The sequence below is a fragment of the Eulemur rufifrons genome, chromosome 28 (assembly GCF_041146395.1).
Source record: "Eulemur rufifrons isolate Redbay chromosome 28, OSU_ERuf_1, whole genome shotgun sequence".
Classification (NCBI taxonomy): domain Eukaryota; kingdom Metazoa; phylum Chordata; class Mammalia; order Primates; family Lemuridae; genus Eulemur; species Eulemur rufifrons.
The window spans coordinates 66,366,877-66,384,698 of record NC_091010.1 but is presented as its reverse complement, the minus strand read 5'-3'; the positions used below and the strand labels follow the sequence as shown (position 1 = coordinate 66,384,698).

The 17,822-nt window shown below is 49.1% G+C and overlaps 1 protein-coding gene across 1 annotated transcript in view; it reads left to right on the top strand.

The window, feature by feature from the left end:
- Positions 1–17,822, top strand: part of ADAM12 (ADAM metallopeptidase domain 12) — a 283,849-nt gene that overhangs the window by 252,167 nt on the left and 13,860 nt on the right. The window contains exons 15-21 of the mRNA XM_069460546.1: positions 6,396–6,504; positions 6,614–6,812; positions 8,855–8,932; positions 11,507–11,615; positions 15,110–15,245; positions 15,838–15,946; positions 17,565–17,744. Of these exons, the coding sequence (XP_069316647.1) occupies positions 6,396–6,504; positions 6,614–6,812; positions 8,855–8,932; positions 11,507–11,615; positions 15,110–15,245; positions 15,838–15,946; positions 17,565–17,744 (920 nt within the window). The remainder of the gene's footprint in view (positions 1–6,395; positions 6,505–6,613; positions 6,813–8,854; positions 8,933–11,506; positions 11,616–15,109; positions 15,246–15,837; positions 15,947–17,564; positions 17,745–17,822) is intronic.

The window sequence follows — 17,822 nt, the reverse complement described above, 5'->3', positions numbered from 1 at the left end:
GTGACTTCAGACACCTTTCAGCCAAATGAGGTCACTGTGGGGGCGTGGCTACTGCTGCAGCCCAGATCCTTATGGTTTCGTGCATCCCTCGTGGCCGTCCCCTTGTCGGCCCTTCTCCAAAGGCAGTAATCTCCCCTTCTTGGGTTACAGGGGCCGTCACGATGCTCCTTTCCAAGGACGTTCCCCGGCCAGAGCACGCCCAGCGCTCGGAGCCTTTGGAGTGAGATGTGTCCGTTACTGCCCTGCTGTGTTAGAACATCTGGCCCCGTTTCCAAAGTGAGGTCAGATGGAACTTGGCAGTTCTTTCTGAGCCACCGGCACCGTGTGACTCAGCTGGCCCTGCGCCTCTGATTCATGGTGACCAAGGCTGGTGTTTATTAGCTCATCGGACTAGTCCGCAAACTGCCTGACCAGAGAGCGAGCAGCAGACAGGCAGGCAGACTGGCAGCCCGGCCCAGACGGCGCTTTCCAAAAGCAGGAGCCACAGGAGGTCACCTGCTTTGAACTCTCATGATCCCTGTGACTGAGGCTGGGGGCCTGACCGCCCAGGAGCTACGTCCCTTTCCTGAGGAGGGGGCCGCCCCAGTAGCTCCTGGGCTCAGCTCTTCTCCGTTCCACCCCCCGCCCCAGCACAGGGGAGGCCTTTGCCTGGGGAGTGGTGGTTTGTCACGGTGGGGAGTTGCGCATGGCACCAAACGCCCGTGGCATCGGGACCGTGGGTAACGGTGTGCTTTGGTGAAGACGGCTTCCCCTTGGGGAGGCTGCTCAGGGTCCCTGGAAGCCACAGCACAGGGACCAGCCTTGGGGGCCACCTCAGGCTTGTGACTCCCTGGCTTCAGTCTGCCTCTGACAGCCCCTTCTCAGTCCTTCAAATCACCACCCAGACTGCCTTGGGAGACAGGGGAGAGGGGAGGCCACAATCTGCTGGGCTCTCGAAGCCAGGAGGCTTCTCGGGGCTTTCACACCCCCTTTGCAGGTGCAGCACATGTCTTCCCCTCCCCCCAGCCCTGTTACCAGTGTGGCTGCCTGGTTTCCAGTTGAGGGCACCGTATGAGTTTCCTGTGGTTGCTGTGACAAGTTACCACAGACTTAGTGGCATCAACAATGCAAATGTGTCATCTTACAGTTCTGGAGCCCATAAATCCTAAAATCAAGATGTTGGCAGGGCCATGCTGCTTTTGGAGGCTCGGGGTGGGGGGTGTCTGTCTCCTGCCTGTCCCAACCTGCAGGAGCTGTCTGCATCCCTTGGCGCCCTGCGCCTTCCTCTGTCTTCAAACCGCCGTCTCTCTCCAGCTTCTGCTTCCGTAGTCACATCGCCTCTGACCCTGACCCTGCTGCCTCCTCCTCATAAGGCCCCTGGGGATTATACTGGACCCACCCGGATCATCTAGGAGCATCTCCCATCTCAAGGTCCTTCACATAGTCACACCTTCAGAGTCCCTTTCGCCACGTAAGGCCGTGTGTTCAAGGGTTCCAGATTAGGATGTGGACCTCTTGGGGGAACCACAGGCATTGAATCGACCACTTACTATCCAGGCAAACTTCAGCCAGTTGCTCGACCTTGTTGTGCCTCATTTGTAAAATGGGGATGGTAACCTGCCTGCCCCAGGGGCATATTATCACCCTCTAACATAGGCTGTAATCTACACTATGTAATATATTAACATGATGAGTAGTTCCATGCCAGGTGCACATCACGAGTAAATCTAAACTCCGTGTGATGCAGCCGCACTCATAGAAGCTCAGCCTAGAGCAAGACACTCGCATGCTCAGGGTTTGTGCAGAGGGCTGTGAGATGATCGAGGGCCGTGTAGGGGGACGGGGGGTAGAGGGGAGCAGTCAGCCAGGAACCTTCGAGGAGGAGGCTGCCTCCTCTCCTTTTGCCAGGGGTGGGAGAGGAAGGACATGTCCAGCACATGGAACAGCATAGATCAAGGCACACGGGGGCAGTGGGGCCAACCAAGGGACATGCAGATGGTTCTGTTTGTGTTGAGCTTGGGCTGTGACTTGAAGAGCAGAGACCCTCATCCACCACCCCATTCTCTCATTTATTAAGGATTTACTAACATCCTGCTATATGTAAGATACTGACTCCGGAGCCCTGATTGCTGCCAGAGTGACACACTTCCCACAGCCCCTGCACTCCTGCCCGGATCTGGAGTGAAGTCAGGATGTGACTCCATCCCAGTGTCCTCCTGGGAAGCATCGATCCGGGACAAATGCAGTCCTGGGGGCAGGGGTGGCTTCCGGGGCCAGGCCCCCGGCCAGCCAGATGTACCGGCTTGAGAGCGTCTCAATGCTTGGTTACAATGGTTGGTTTGAATTAGCTTTCATGACTCAGAGAAGGAAAACTGGCTGTCAAGGATGCGTTTGCAATATTTCATTTCCCCACCCGTCAGCAAACGCTCCGGGATCCGGAGCACGTTCGCACTGGGGTCACCGCAGGCCTGCTGGGAAGTGCAGTACTCGGCACCGTAGGAGGCATCGAGCACTGCTCTGCCGGCTCTTGACATCTGCACCCCAGTGGCCAGGCTGCGCGTTGGGTCATCCAGAATTCTCCAGTTACGATCAGGACGTCCGCCGTTCACTCTCCAGATCTGGCTACCCAGACGCTGACCGGATGAAGTTCTTCCTTCCAACCAACTATTCCCTCTTGAAATGGGCTTTTCTCAATCCAGCATTCTATTTCAATAAAATAATCCTGCCTCCAAATCTTTCTACAAATAAAATGACAGAAAATTCAAAACATATGCTTGCCTCTCCTCACTGGCAAAGTAATACACTGTCAGGATACCTTTTGGGGCTTTTGTTCATTTGTTTGTTTTCTTGATTGGTATTGTGGTTGATAATATTCTTGTTGGCTGAGAGTACAATTTTTCTCTCACTGATCTTCTCCCACAGTTCTTGAATCTCAAGACTTTATATTTTGATGCCAAACACATAACTGCTATCTACAGTTCACACTGTGTGGCTGGCGCTCAGCTCTCTTTGTCCAGTTTAGTGTTAATATCTGCAGGGATTTTCTGTCCATGTGACCTGACCTTTACTCCTTCTGAAATGCAGCTGGCTGGGTTTCCTTAGGCAGCAGATTGACTTTTGCCCGTGTCGTTTGTCAGGACCACTGGCACAGTTACTGAAAACATTACTTGGCAATTCATCTTACTCGTCTAAAGTCACAAACAATTTGCATCAGAAAAGTCCTGAAATATGTTTGTTTCATCTATTTTATCACTGTCTAGAATCTAGCGATTTACGCGGGGTGAGCCGGCCAGACCGTTTTTATGGGCTGGTGAATACTCGGTGTTTATCTGCAAGGCTGGTTTAAATGAGCTTGGTTTATTGTAACCCAGTGGGGCAATACATTTACTAATCGTCTACAACTGCGGTGGCCACAGAAGGGAAGAAGAGATATTTTTGCCAAGAGTCATATTGTTTAGATGTCAGGAAAGTCTCCTCTTTGTCCCATCGAGTAAGGAGAAAATGATAAAATTTGTTCATTTTCTGATGACTGCAAAGTTCCACTGGAAGGAGAGAGATGGGGAGAACAGGAAGCCTCCAATGGCCTGTAAAAATGCCTTTGTCTGTGGATGTTAGTGACAGGGGTTAGGAAAATTAGTGATGGGAGGGGGTGCGATTTGACTAAACTGGAGAAGTGCATTTGCATAATGGAGTCATTTTAAGTAAAAGATTAGATTGAGTAAATTGTGGGCATAATTCAAGATGCCATCATCTCTCTTTCAAAAGACATAATGACATTGGGAACTTCCAAAGTACAATTACAAGTATAAGTTATATCACTCTGAAGACAAAACTGGTAATTAAAATCCATCACTTCCTACATGATTATAAAATACAGTATGATGTCAAAATTCCCTCTGAAAGGCTAAATTTTATTTTTTGATAATGCCAAAACATCTAAGTGTTCCATTATTAAGAACTCAAAGACTTTAAATTGATGTAATATAGTGGTGATAAGAAACCTGTTGTCACTCTTTCCGAGTGACATAAAATCTCTCGTCTTCCTAAAGACATAAAGACAGATTTTTAAGTGCAGCAACTTTGAATCCGAATCTGTGCATTTATGATATCTGACAAGTGGGTAGAAGTCATTTACGCTTTTTAAATCATTGGCCATTCTGTCGCTAAGAGAAATGCCAGATGGCAGCTCACACACAAAAGCCACTTGAAACACTTTCCTGGAGCCGCCGCCTCAGTCCTCACCGGGGCCAGCAGGCCTCCAGAGAGCTGTGCGCGGGTTTGTGCCTTTGAGTCCGTTTGCTTTACCGAGCGTTCTTCTACCCAGGGCAGCACACGGCCCCCTTTGCTTTCCCCGCTTGTTGGTTTTCTTACTCCACCTAAACTTTGAGGGAATGGAGTTTTTTTCTTTCCATGACGTGAAACATCTGTCTTTTCATGACCTTATGTAAGAGAACACAGCAGAACTTTATTTGATGTAAATAAATAAGTGAAAATCCAGAGACACAGAGAAGAGAAGCCAGTGTTCGTCCACCCGAGCTGCTCGTCCTGCAGAACCGCAGTTGGCTTCCTCGGGCGGGCACTGGAGGCACGATGTGATGCGCATTCTTGGAGCACCCGCCGTGTTCAGGCCTGAGTACCGTCCCTGCCGGTGGGGGTCTTTACAATCGGGCAGGCAGGTGGGAGGAAGGAGGGAGGGAGGAAGAAGAGAGGGAGGAAAGGAAGGGGAATGGGAGACGGGAAGGACAGATAGAAGGATGACGGTTAGGAGGAAGACAGGCAATGCATAAATACTTTGGGTTTATGCAAAAACACTCGAGCAACTGCTGTATTGTCACTATTCTAGAAGCTGGTTTTTCCAAACTGCTTTGATCAATTGAATTCAAGGACTTTGATCAAAAGTACTATCAAACAAGATTAAATTAAGTACAAGGTGCAGATTCCACACTGAGACTCACCCTCCCCGTCCTGCCCGCCTCCAACAAGTAGACCGGAAAAACAAGAAGGATGTGGATGAACTGGGTCCACGGCAGACAGAAGCTGCAGCTGTCAGTGGTGTCATCACGCTGTGAGCAAAGATGTGGCAAATGAGGTGGAACAAAGGAATGTGACACTGAGGAGCCAGAGACCTCGTCTTTTTCCTTGACAGAGACTTGTGTCCAGTTCGGGCTAATGCCCCTGAAAAGGGGGTTTGGGGAGGCTTCTCTAAAATTGTTTTTAAAATAAATAAATAAATAAATAACAACGGGAAAATGTAGAGGACAGAACCAGGCTGGCTCATCGCAGAGATCAGTGGTGGAGCAGACCACTCCCCTAAAATGGTGCAAGGGGGTGTCGTGTTTGTGTTTTAAAATGAGCATACTTGCTCAGGCACAGGTTAAAGAATGAGGGATGCTCTTAGTAATAAGAATGCTGTCTGTTCCCTGGGAGGAGGGGAGGCTTGCCCGTCATCTGATAGGTATCTTAAATAAGGCCACTGTCACCTTGGAAGGTAAATGGAGCCCTCTGGAGTTGGGAGCAGAGAAGGGCAGGAGTCAGAGCCAGGGTCTGGGGAGCTGGCATCCTGGCAGTTCAAAGTGACACGGGAGGAAGTGCCCAAATAGGACGTCAATGTCGGGGAGAAGAAGGGCATGTTTTCCTGACTTGCTCATGGTCTTCAGCAGATACCACTATGCCCAGGATTCCAGAGCCCTCCAAAGCTTTGGCACTGCAAACCCCAATTCTGTGCTCGCTCTCTTTCCACGGCTGGAAAATGTGCTAAAAGTGACCATTTTCTGAGCTCTCCAGCTGCTGTGACCGTCTCTGCTGGAGACTGTCATTCTGTGTGCAGTGACCATCAGAGTTTATGACTCCATGGCCGCTGAGAGCAATCTCTGCCTTGCGTTAATAGGCATTATCTGAAGCCAGTGCTTGCTCTTACAGGGAGTTTCATGGGACTGAAAATGTTGTATAAGATCTCTCTCTCTCTCTCTCATTGCTTCCCCACATCATTAGTCATTACTCTTTGGAGCTTGCCCTAGCTTGCATTTTCTCACCGGAATCATGTGGGATGTTGTTAAAGAGAGCAAGCTTCCCCTTCTCTGAAGCCAGCCAGCCAACTCCTTTCTGCCCTAGGTCGGGTCTGGTCCCACGGCCAGACCTTATCTCCGGAGAGGCTGCACGTGCCACGGCCCCAGACAGCAGACCTAGAGGAGAGTAAGCTGTGAAATGCGTCAGCCCAGCCAGAGAGGATGCTGGCTGTGGACACCCCAGGCTTCTGCTGGCCAGCACCCATCGTGGGTCAGCTGAGACACCGGGTGTGATTTCTCTGAATACAGGACACATCTCTCCTTAACCTATTATGAAAGCCTCATGCCATTTAAAGGAAAACATTAAACATGCTCGCAGGAGATGAAAGTGCTATTCTGCTTCTGTTTCAGGTGCTAAACCTGCCCCTGGGATCTGCTTTGAGAGAGTCAACTCTGCAGGTGATCCTTACGGAAACTGTGGCAAAGACTCCAAGAGTTCCTTTGCCAAGTGTGAGATGAGGTATGGAATCTGTACAGCCTGACAACGTCATCGCTTTGACCTTCCCACATTGCTGAGGGTTGGTTCCAAACTGTTTCTCTTTGGGAATTGTTTGTTCTTACCCTTCCAGGGATGCTAAATGTGGGAAAATCCAGTGTCAAGGAGGTGCCAGCCGGCCTGTCATTGGTACCAATGCTGTTTCCATAGAAACAAACATCCCACTGCAAGAAGGAGGCCGGATTCTGTGCCGGGGGACCCACGTGTACTTGGGCGATGACATGCCGGACCCAGGGCTGGTGCTTGCGGGCACGAAGTGTGCAGATGGAAAAGTAAGACCCAAATATTCGCTTGCATCTTAAACCTAAGTCTGGAACAGGGCCCATTGAAAAACATCCCGTTTGAGAACTGGTTGGTTTGTTTTCCTAAATCCACTTCTCAGAATACTGTCTCTGGAATCCAGTTCTTTTCACCTAAAAGAAAAAGTCAATAAATCCTAGATCCTGGTCTGGCCATTGAAATGCAAATTTGGGAAAATCAAGCTTGTCTTCTCAGCCCTTTAGTGTTAATAAGTCATTTTTACACTCTGGGTGTCATGAGGGTTTCCAGCCAGGAAATTACTTTGGAAAGAAAGGCAATAGCATATTATATTGGTTTTGGATATGTGGCTTGGTTTTTGGCACAGAGTTCTCAGGGGCTCGTCCTCACCTGGACAGAACAGGAAGTCAGACGTATTTTCAGAGACCCGATAGAGAGTAAGAGTAGGAGAGGCGAAGAGAGAGCCTAAAGCCAAAAGGGAGTCCTTTCAGAGAACAAGACATAAAGGTAGATAAAGATATTTTGAGGTTTAGAAGTAAAGTCAAAAAATTTTTTTAAAGGAAAAAAAAGAATTTGAGATTTTCATGTTTTATCACACTGATTTTTTTTTTCCCCAAAACTTTCTCATCAGACTAAATGATAGCAAGTTAATAAAATGTTTTAGGGAAAAGCTGAATCAACCCCAAATACTTTTTAGGACCCCATTTTCAGCCTGATCTTGAAAATCACTCCCTAAAATGGGGGTCACAGAGAAGAAAAGACGGACAGGAATCTCCCCCACTCGCTCTCCTCCACCCCACACATGCTCAGCCACAAACGCTTTTCCTTGAGGAAATAGGATAGTACAAGAAACATCTTATGCATTCTGGATGTCTCCTTAACCACATTGGCTTATATGCAGGCCTTGACATTAGAATTATATTCATTTTTTAAACTGGAGCCTGAATAGCCAGGGCCAGGTGCATCTGAACGTTGAAATTCCAAGGACTCAATTTATCATCAAGTTTTTTCTCCACGTGCAAGATGAAATGTGCTTTGATCTCTGTTTCCACAGAACACCGGCTCTCTGAGGCCTCGGGAGGACGACAGCACCTTGTGCTGTGATTCTCTCAGAAGTCCTACTGTGTTCATTGTAATCCTGGAAAATTTTGTTATCAGCTGGAATGTGACAGTCCCCGTGGCCAGCATTCCCACCACCCCCTCACAGCTGTGTGTACCTTGCCTTACGTGAGCTGTTGGGGTCAGATAGTGACCTTCCCCGTAGGAAGGTTCTGCCCAATTAAAAATGCTTCTGCAGCCTAAACATCAGACTCTGCTTCCTTTGACTCTGCTAATTTGTAACGAATTATGGGAGAAAAGGGGCCTGATCCTTTGAGTCTGGAGTAGGTTATGCACCTTTGAAATGAGGCTGAAGTCTTTCCGCCAGCCCCGTGCCATTTAGCAAATCCCTGCCACTGCGGCAGCTTGATGAATCCAAGAGAGCCGTCTGTGTTCCTCTGCTGAGCATTTCTGCCGATGGCTTATGTCATTGATGATATTACTTGTCAGTCAGAATGTTGAAAAAGTTCCCATATTTCAGTATCTCCCTTGAAAGGTTCTCAGAGCCTGGATGCTGGAGCCTGTCAGTCTGCACAGGCCCTGGAGTGAGGACAAACCCATCTCGCACTCTCCTGTATCTTTTAACGGAGGAAAAATGTGCTGCAACATAGAGATTTTATTACACGCTCTAAACAAAAATCATGATAAAATCAGTTATAATTTCAGGCTCAACTGAAACCCTGTAAAATGCCATAAAGTACAAAAGAATTTAATAGTGTTCACATTGAACTTAAGTCTTGAGAAACACTGAATTTGGAGGCAGACGATAGGCTCTGTGTCTGTGTCTAAGTCAAATGAAAAATGCATCATTATGCTGTAGCCATATCAACTGAAAGAAGGTGGAATCTTCTCCAACCCTTTCTTTGCTTTCTCTTTTTTACTATCTATATGGGGGCAGCTGGGGTGGGGGTTACTGAAGAAGTACTAAGATATTTGCTTTGTTTCCTTCCCTCTACAGATCTGCCTCAATCGTCGATGTCAAAATATTAGCATCTTTGGTGTTCATGAGTGTGCGCTGCAGTGCCACGGCAGAGGGGTGAGTACGCTAAACTGACGTTTTATAGCCAGCCCATAACAAGTCAAGCAATAAATAATTTGTTTGTAAAAGTTTTTGCAATCCATAGCTTTTTTTTTAGATGAGCAGTTAGTGTCTTCTCAATGTTTTCTTCTAAAGACATTAATTTTCTTTGACCTTTACATAACAAGAAATGTGATTTTTGTTTAACAGAGAAAATCAGCTTGAGCAGTGATTATCTTTTAAATTAACATTCTGCCATTTAAAAAATAATTTTGTTGTCTTCAAAGTAATTTTGAAACCAACCTTTCTTCGTGCAGAGTTTCACATTAACATTTCAAACAGCTCATCCCTTGCTACCAACACTCAGAATATGTGTCTGAACTGAAGTTCTTCCAAAAGGAATTAAAACAAAGACAACAGATCCTACTAAACACATGTTCTTAAAATCACACACAATGGGTTTTAACTTAAAAAAAGCTGTTTTTTAATATTTTAGTTCAGAGAACCTTTAGGGGAGAAGAGGACTTTAATTGTTTAAAACATGACTTATTTTTCCTGGTGGGCTTAATTATTTCCAGTGGGATCCTATTAATCTTGATGGTCCATGCCAGTGGTTCATTTGTTTTTCTGAAATCTTTTCCATGGAAATCATTCTCCAAATTCTATTTTTAAAATTTGCAGACACATGCCAACGATCCTTACGTAGAATTATGGGGGTTCCCATAAAGTTACATTGTGCTGTAACCACGAAGGGACTGCAGGGCCACCTCAGATGGGTTTGTCCACTGTGAGGGTAGCTGACTCTCTGTAGAAAACAATCTTTTTATGTCTTCATTGGCTCATAGATTTCTTGCCGATGGCTGCTAAGAGGCAGTCTAGTCCTGCCCTATTATTTTACTGACAAGCCAAGACCCAAGTTGGGGGACTGGTGTGTCCAAGGTAACATGACTTTGCAGCCACATGCTGGGTTGAGGGCCTTGGACTCTTCATCTTCCAATATCCCTGTGGCCTCATCCACACCTTGGAGGGGAGCAGCCGGCCATGACTTGGCGACAAGTCCTTCCCTGATGAGCCCAGGCTCACCAGCAGCACCTGCAGGTGGGTTGTTAAGGCTGCGGTCTCTCTGCTGCAATCTACAAAAGGGCACCTGGCATCGAGGGCCTGGCAGCTGCATCTTTAGGGAGATGGGCACAGGCTCTGCCACACACTGATTCACTGTGCTCAACGCTCACTTCACAGCAAGACACTTTCCAACTTACCAAAGGCTGTCTCGACTGTCGGCCTGCTTATTTGAAACAGTGGGGGCAGGTGGCTGATTCATCAAAATAAGTCAGTGGGCACAGAGAAGATCACAAGTGAGGCACATACTCCAAATATTTTGCCTTAAAATATTAAAGTATATATTATTTAGTATTATAAAATATTATAAAGTATTTTGATGCAAGGCTGAGGCCTTTAGGGTTGGTTTTCTGACTGTCGTTGTGCATTGACTTGTATATAAACCACCCCAAAATGCATCATCAACAACGTGTAGTTTGTCTCTGTAAGTGGAGGGGAAATGCAGACTCCTCGCCCGTCACAGCTTTGCCCAGTCATTTTGCGGTTGCCCCGCCCGGTCCTAATTGGTTAGGAATTCCTTTCAGTGATTTGCCTTTCTTTATTCAATGTTCCCAAAGGATTCAACCTAATTCTCTTGTCTTCATGCTCCTATTCCATTGGTTCACGTGCTAGTCCTACAAATGACATATGTGACAATAACGAGTCCAAGCAGCATAGACAGGTTGGGCAGCCACGACCATCAGTGGCCCTTGGTAACCAGGTGGGCAGGAGCTCCTTGGTCACTCCACGGAGCACGCTGGTCTCCGAGTTAGGTCACTTAGGGCCCAGCAAGGGCCAAGTGCACCCTGCTCCTGCTTTCCTGGCACCCCTTTCTTGCCGCGGCAGAATCATTCTGCCATTTCACCAGGAAGAGAGTTTATTGCTGGCTCTGCCCACCATGCATGGGGGGTCCTGGGAACGGCCGCTGGGGAACTCTGCAAGAAGGAAGTGGGCATTTCAGGAATGAGGTATCGGAGCAGGCTGTGAGGAAGTGTTGGTGGAAATCCTGTGTACTTCCGAGGCCACCAGGAAATAGGAAGCCTGGCTGTGGGCCTGCCCCGCCACCCCAGCCTCTCTGAGCCTCCAGTCTGACAGATAGAGACGGGCCAAGAGGTTGTCAGGTCCCGTGATGACCAAGGGTCCCTCCTCGCTGCTGCGGGGGCATCTAATCATGGTCAGATGCTGAGTTTCCTGGATTTAGAGAGGAGGAGAGGGAGGGCTCGAAGCAAGCTGGGAGGCCCTAATAACCTCCACTCTATTCTCATAACACCTGCTAGCAGGCAGGTTATGTCACGGCTACAGCCTCCGGTTTGGTGTCCCCTGTGTGGTGCTGTGTCTGGGGCTCGTTCTCACAGTGACGCGTACTGGTGTGGTGTCAGTGCTGGGGGCCGGGGCTCTGGCCGCAGCACCCTCACTTCTGCTGTGATGCTACACGGAGGGCACGCCTGGACGCCACAGCCTTCCTGATGTCTTTCTCTCTTGCTGCCCTGAAAGGTGTGCAACAACAGGAAGAACTGCCACTGTGAGGCCCACTGGGCACCTCCCTTCTGTGACAAGTTTGGCTTTGGAGGAAGCACAGACAGCGGCCCCATCCGGCAAGCAGGTCAGTGAGGCTGAGGCCCCTGTGTCCCTTGCGGGGGACACTGAGCTGCTGGGGGCGGCGGGAGCCGGGCGGGCTCAGCAGTGGTGAGCGTAGGTGCAGGTGTACCCCGTCAGCAGGAAGCCTGGTGGGAAACCCACGTGGGTCTGACCCAGCCCGGGGCCTCGCCCGGTTTCCGGAGGCTCGTGCTCTCGTCCTCCCTGGTCGTTTCCAAGGCTCTTTGCTCTCCGCTTAGAATAAGTGGCTGAGTTTGCTGCTTATACTTTAGCCTGTGACACTTTTCTTAGCTTAGGTAATTTCTGCAGCGAACTGCCAAATGGGTATGAATTTCATCATCGTGTCAAAGGACTTTGTAAAGGCCAACTTCTGTGCACTAGGGCCGAGGGGTGCGAAGTGCAATGCCTTTTAAAACTCATACTAGAAAGACCTGTTGATACAGGCGATAGTCACGGCGGCCGCGCTGGTGGCAGCCACAGCATCTGTGTGTTGAACAGTGACGTGCTGTGCTGTGCTGAGTGTTTCATACTCGTCGTCCCCTCCTCACATGACTCTGAAGTGGGTATTTCTATTCTTTTTTCACATATGAGGGACCTGAGGCTCAGAGCAGTTAAGTGACATGCCCAAAGCCGGTCAGCCAAGAGTTAGACACAAGTCTGTCCCTCAAGAAGCTCTTAATGGCAGCTGTGCTTGAACCTTAGTTCCTTTCTCCTCAGATGACCTTTGGCAATGGTCTCTGGCTGTTTTCTGAGTTCTTTTCAGACAGTCAAGGGGCAAGTCTGAGTGATGTCCCTGTCACAGTGAAGGCAGCAAGGCAGGAAGGTGCAGAGAGCCAAAGGGGGTGCGGTGGGGAGCCAGGAGCAGGTGGGACTTCACGGCGCGTGCTTTGTCCTCGGCACTCGTCCAAGCCCCCGTGACACTGGGACCGAGACCAGAGCTGCTGCGGGGGGGACACGGGTCCCCAAGGCCTGCTGTGACTGGCAGTGTGACTCTGTGGCTTTGCCACCATTTCCATGGCAACAGACACAACATTGCTCTGCAGGGCTCAGGAGGGGAGTTCCACCTACCAGGCACATCTGCAGAAACAGCACCACGAGGGCAGCGAGGTCCCGGTCCTGCCTCTGCTGAAAGGTGGGCCTGCTTCCGCGTGGCAGGGCGGCTCCGGGTTACCACTCCAGTAGGCCCCCGGCCCGCAGCAAGGAGCAAAGGGACCGGGAGGTCTTGCCCTTTACTGGGCCTCCACTCGCAGTGGTGGGGAAGCTGGGGTTGGGCTCAGGACCCCCTTTCCCTGGTGACATCTCAGCCTTGATGACTGGCCACTGACTGCAACCCAAGCCTCTGATATGGCTTTACATGTTTATTGCACAAAAATAGCAGATTTTAGTTCACCAGGGACCCTGCTACCCATTCCATCTCCGTCTGAGTAAACCAGACGGTGCTGGAAAGAAGTGGAGAGGCAGCAGCTCCGTGTCTCTTTGCAGTGTCAGTGCACGTGACCAGTGGACTCGGGTTTGAAAGTTTCCAAAAAGTCAAGGACGCCAGAGTCACCAACTCTTCATTGTACCAAGCAAAAATGTTTAAAAAATGAAGACAACCAAATAGCCAAATCCACCCACCGAGACCATCATTTCATAAGAGTGTATTGTAAACACCCCCATACACACACACACACACACACACACACACACACACACGAGATCCAGGCAGGCAGTGCAAGTGTGGCCTGGGCCGTGCTGTCCCTGTGCTCTGCTGCTCCTGGCCTGGCTGTGGCTCAGTTGATCATCAGACAGGTATTTCTCACACGTCTGCCACGTGCCAGCTACTCTCCTGGGTCCTGGGCAGACACTGAGCAGGTGCCACAAGGCACGCTGAGTGTGGGCTACAATGAGGAGGTCAGGGGAGGGGACAACCCCCATGGAGTCAGGAACAGCAGGGCAGTGTCAGGAGGGCTCCTGTGGACTCGACGTGTCTGCTGAGGTCTGAAGGGAGCAAGGGAGACCCATGCTCGCTGGCAGAGATGGCCGTGCACAGATCTAGAACGTGGCCCACGGTGGGGCGGGGGGGGGGTAGTGGGCAGCCAGCTCTGCAGGACACAGTGCGGGTGCCGGGCCCGGGGAAGAGGGGAACGGAGTCCCACACTGCCACGTCACCAGCTCCTGCAAGTGGTGGGATGGGCTACAACCTGGGGAATGCAAGGGGTTCCCTTTGGGTGCCTGTTAAATGTTCAATTTGATAAATTGATGAATTTAAAATTTATGGATTGATTTTTAAGGAACTAAAAATTACAGTTCAAGACTTTTGCTGCTCACTTTTTAATTAGCTCATTATGAGACACCAGAACTGTAGCCAGAGCCCCCGTGACTACTGTTAAGAGTCTGAAAAGAATGACGTTTTGGCCGGGAAACCAAAAGCAGTGCTTTTCAGTAACGCTGGCAAGTGAATCAACACTGTCACGTCGATTGCCTCATTTAGGCTAAGACACATCCCTGATAGGGCTTGTCAGCTGGGGACAAAGTCCAGAAACAGGGGCGTGAAGACGTCCTCCCTGGCCTGGGTGCTGCTGCCACTCTGGTCCGCAGCCAGCTGAGGTCACAGGGAGGGAGGCGGAGAGCCGGGTAATTGAAGTCACGGCTTCCCCAGCAGCCTGAGAGGACAGTTGCGCAGCTACTACGTAAAGCACACCCTGATCCTTGCTGGTGGGAAAACAGAGACAAATAAATCGAGATCCACGTCCTCAAGGAATTCACAGTCCAGTTGAAACTGCAAGTAATCCTCCTCGCAACCGTAGCATTTAGCATCTTCCCCCAGTAGTCTTTGGCCGGGGTTGCCGTCAGAAACCGATCTGACGGTTTCCATCCTGTCCGCACCCTTGAGGAGTCTCTTGAATGTACTAAGCAAAATGGGAGCAAATTTTATGATGTTTTCATAAAAAAAATAAACAGCGCCCTCCCTGAAAAAGGGGAAGGCTGCATTTTTAAATCCCAAACATAACAAAACCTGTGGGCGTTTCATTTAAGCTATGAGTTTTCTTTATTCACTAATTTGAGATGTCCAGAAACAGTCTCATTAAAAAACACAAAGATAAAGCAGATTCTAAAGCTACAGCCTGAGAGAAGTAGCACATCTGCGATGAGGGCTGGGAGTGTTTCAGCCTGGGGACCACTGTAATGCTGATGAGGCTTCAATGGTGGCCCCGTGACCTTCTGTGGCTACCATGGGCCACTCTGCTGCTGTCGTGCCTGGGGAGCCTGTGTGGTCCAGGCCTGGGTTCCTGTTTAGCAAGTTCCAGCGTTGTCAGAAATGAATGATGGCAACATGGATCGAACCTCAAACACGACCTCTGAAGTAAGACTAATTTATTAGTACATCATTCTGGGATTTACTGACTTCATTTCTGTTTGTTCCTTCAAAGTTCGCTTTGCCATAAATGTCACGATTTGAAACCTCCTGTATTTCATTATAACTGCCTCCTTGTGTGAGTCAAACGTGTTTCGTTTCAGATAACCAAGGTTTAACTATAGGCATTCTGGTGACTATCCTGTGTCTTCTTGCTGCTGGATTTGTGGTTTATCTCAAAAGGAAGACCTTGATACGACTGCTGTTTACAAATAAGAAAACCACCATTGAAAAGCTAAGGTACCGAGGGTTGGGGTCGTCATCTTTTCAAGAAATAGTTGAAAAAGTGTCCAACAAACTACTTCTTGCTTCAAAAGGTCAGGTTTTCTGGGTAGTAAGACTGGGGTTGGGGGTGGGGGAGTCTTTTTAATTTCTACCAGACCAGCTGCATCTTCCACCTCCCCTCCAGACTATCTGCTGCTTGTTACATAGACAAGCAGGTGTTGAGGAATTCCGCTGGCTTATTTTCTTCCACCCTTACATTAGTAATTTTTACAAGACATGGAGACATTGAAATATTTTCATCAGATGGGGTAGCGTTTGATCCCAATGTATACAAAGACATTATTGCTGACATGCCAGCTTCCTATAAAACATCTCCTGGGTGTCCCAGCGTTGCCTCTCTATGGATTGCAGAAACAAATCTGATAGAATCATGGCTTTGGGGGCAAAAAAAAAAAATCAATATTTTTTAATCTTGCAATAGTGTTAGGTAATTTTTCCTTTACATGGTTATCACATTGAGTTAAATAAGTGATATCACTATGAGCAAAATATAAAAAGCCACGTCAAGGAGAAGGGGAAACATCCTCCGTCCGGGCTTGTGTTGCAGGTGTGTGCGCCCTTCCCGGCCAGCCAGTGGCTCCCATCCTGGCCAGCCTCACCTCAGCCACCTTGGGAACAGCCTGATGAGGACGCCGGCAGATTCCAACCTCCCTAAGGTAAGTTTTGAACAAACATGAGAACTTAGTACGTGCACGGAGATGAGCTTTTCAATATGAGATTGAGTAGGCGCCTGGGGCCTCTCCCTGTGAAACACTGACTCAGCATACTCAGATCCGCAGGGCCTGAGTGAGGGTCCCTGGGTTGGTCAGGGCCTGGAGGAAGGCCCCCCAGTGTCCCCGGGGAAGCCCTACTACATCCCACTGGGATGGTTGGTGTCCCCTGCACGACGTGGTGTGTGCAAGTTGTGAGCCATCACCCCTCCCCTCGCCCAGACCGGCCACGTTTGCAGGGGCCCCCTGGATCTGTAGCCCACGCTGGCTCCAGACACTGGGCCCCTCTGTGGTTTCTAAATGCCACCCAGCTGGGTTTGGGTAAGCTCCTGTGGCCTGCTGCTTCTCTAGAAGTCACACTGAGCCACCAGGTTTGCCCATTGCACTCCAGCCCTGTCCACCCTGTGGTTTCAAAGAACTGGATCCTTAACTAAAGTACCTATTGCCTCCCTACTGCCCTGAGGAAGCATTACTACAGTTCACTCTAGTTTCTCCCCACCAAGTTTTTTTGATGTGTCCACAAGAACACATGATGTTGAACTCAAGTCTATATTACAACAGTGAACAAGATTGGTGTTCACTAATCACATATTCAGCAGGCGATAAACTATTTCCCTTGATTTAAAAAGTATACAGCATTGGGTTCCAAGGGAGGTGGCCACCATTCCTGCTAACATTTACCACCTCCCATCCCCAAACGTGGGACAAGAAGCAAGAATGGCTTTGCCAAAACTGGAACTGACCCAAATATCCATCAATAGGTGAAGGAATGAACCATTGAAATACACAACGTCATGGATGAATCTCAGATTATGATTCTGAGAAAAGGAAACCAAACAGAGTACATATTCCTATGATCCCATTGATACACAATTCTAAAAATGCAAACTATAGCAACAGAAAGCAGAGCCAGGGTTGCCCTGGGAGGGGGAGGGAGAATGGTGGGAGAGAAGGATGACAAGGAAACTCTTCGGAGTGATGGGTATGTTTTTATCATGCTGTGATGGGTTCATGGATGTAAACATGGGTCAAAAATTAAGTTGTATACTATAAATATACGCACTAAGGTGTGTCAATTGTATCTATCTCAGTAAAGCTGTTTTTAAAAGGGGGAAGGAAGGGGTAGTGGGGGCATGAAGTACAAGGCCTGTGCTGCACCTGTTGTCTCTAAGAGGGAGGGCGCCCTGTGGGGGAGAGGAGTATCCAGATCTGGCCCCTGGCCTCGGGGAAGCGTGGCTGTCCTTCCTGTGGGCGGTCTCTGGTTCTCACTGAGCCTTGCACGCATTAGGCTATGTCTCGTTTTCCCACCTCTGTTGCAATTGCCTTAAGATCAGGGTCTGTGTCTTCATATATGGTACTTTTTCAAGTGCCTTATTCCTATTTCGTAATCAATTGATCCCTCTATTCCAGATTTGGGGAGAGGCTGCTTCTGTTAGATTTCCTCTTGTGTACATCCTTGATTCCTTTCCCCACCCCACTCCACCGACAGCTTAGCACTGCTCTCTCAAGAAATTGTCGATATTTTTGCAACCCATTATAGCATGACTTTGCTTTGGCCGTGCAGAACAACGCCAGGAGATTGCCACAGTGTCCGAATGTTAACATCAGCAGACCCCTCAAAGGCCTGGACTTCCCTCAGCCCCAGTCACCTCAGCGAGTACTTCCTCCTCTGCACCAGGCTCCGCGTGTACCCAGCGTCCCCGCCAGACCCCTGCCAGCCAACCCTGCACTTCGGCAGGCCCAGGTATACCGTCAGTGCTGATTTCATAGGATGTGGGTCAAATCCAGGTTCTGCACTACTTGGTAATGTGTGAACTTGGAC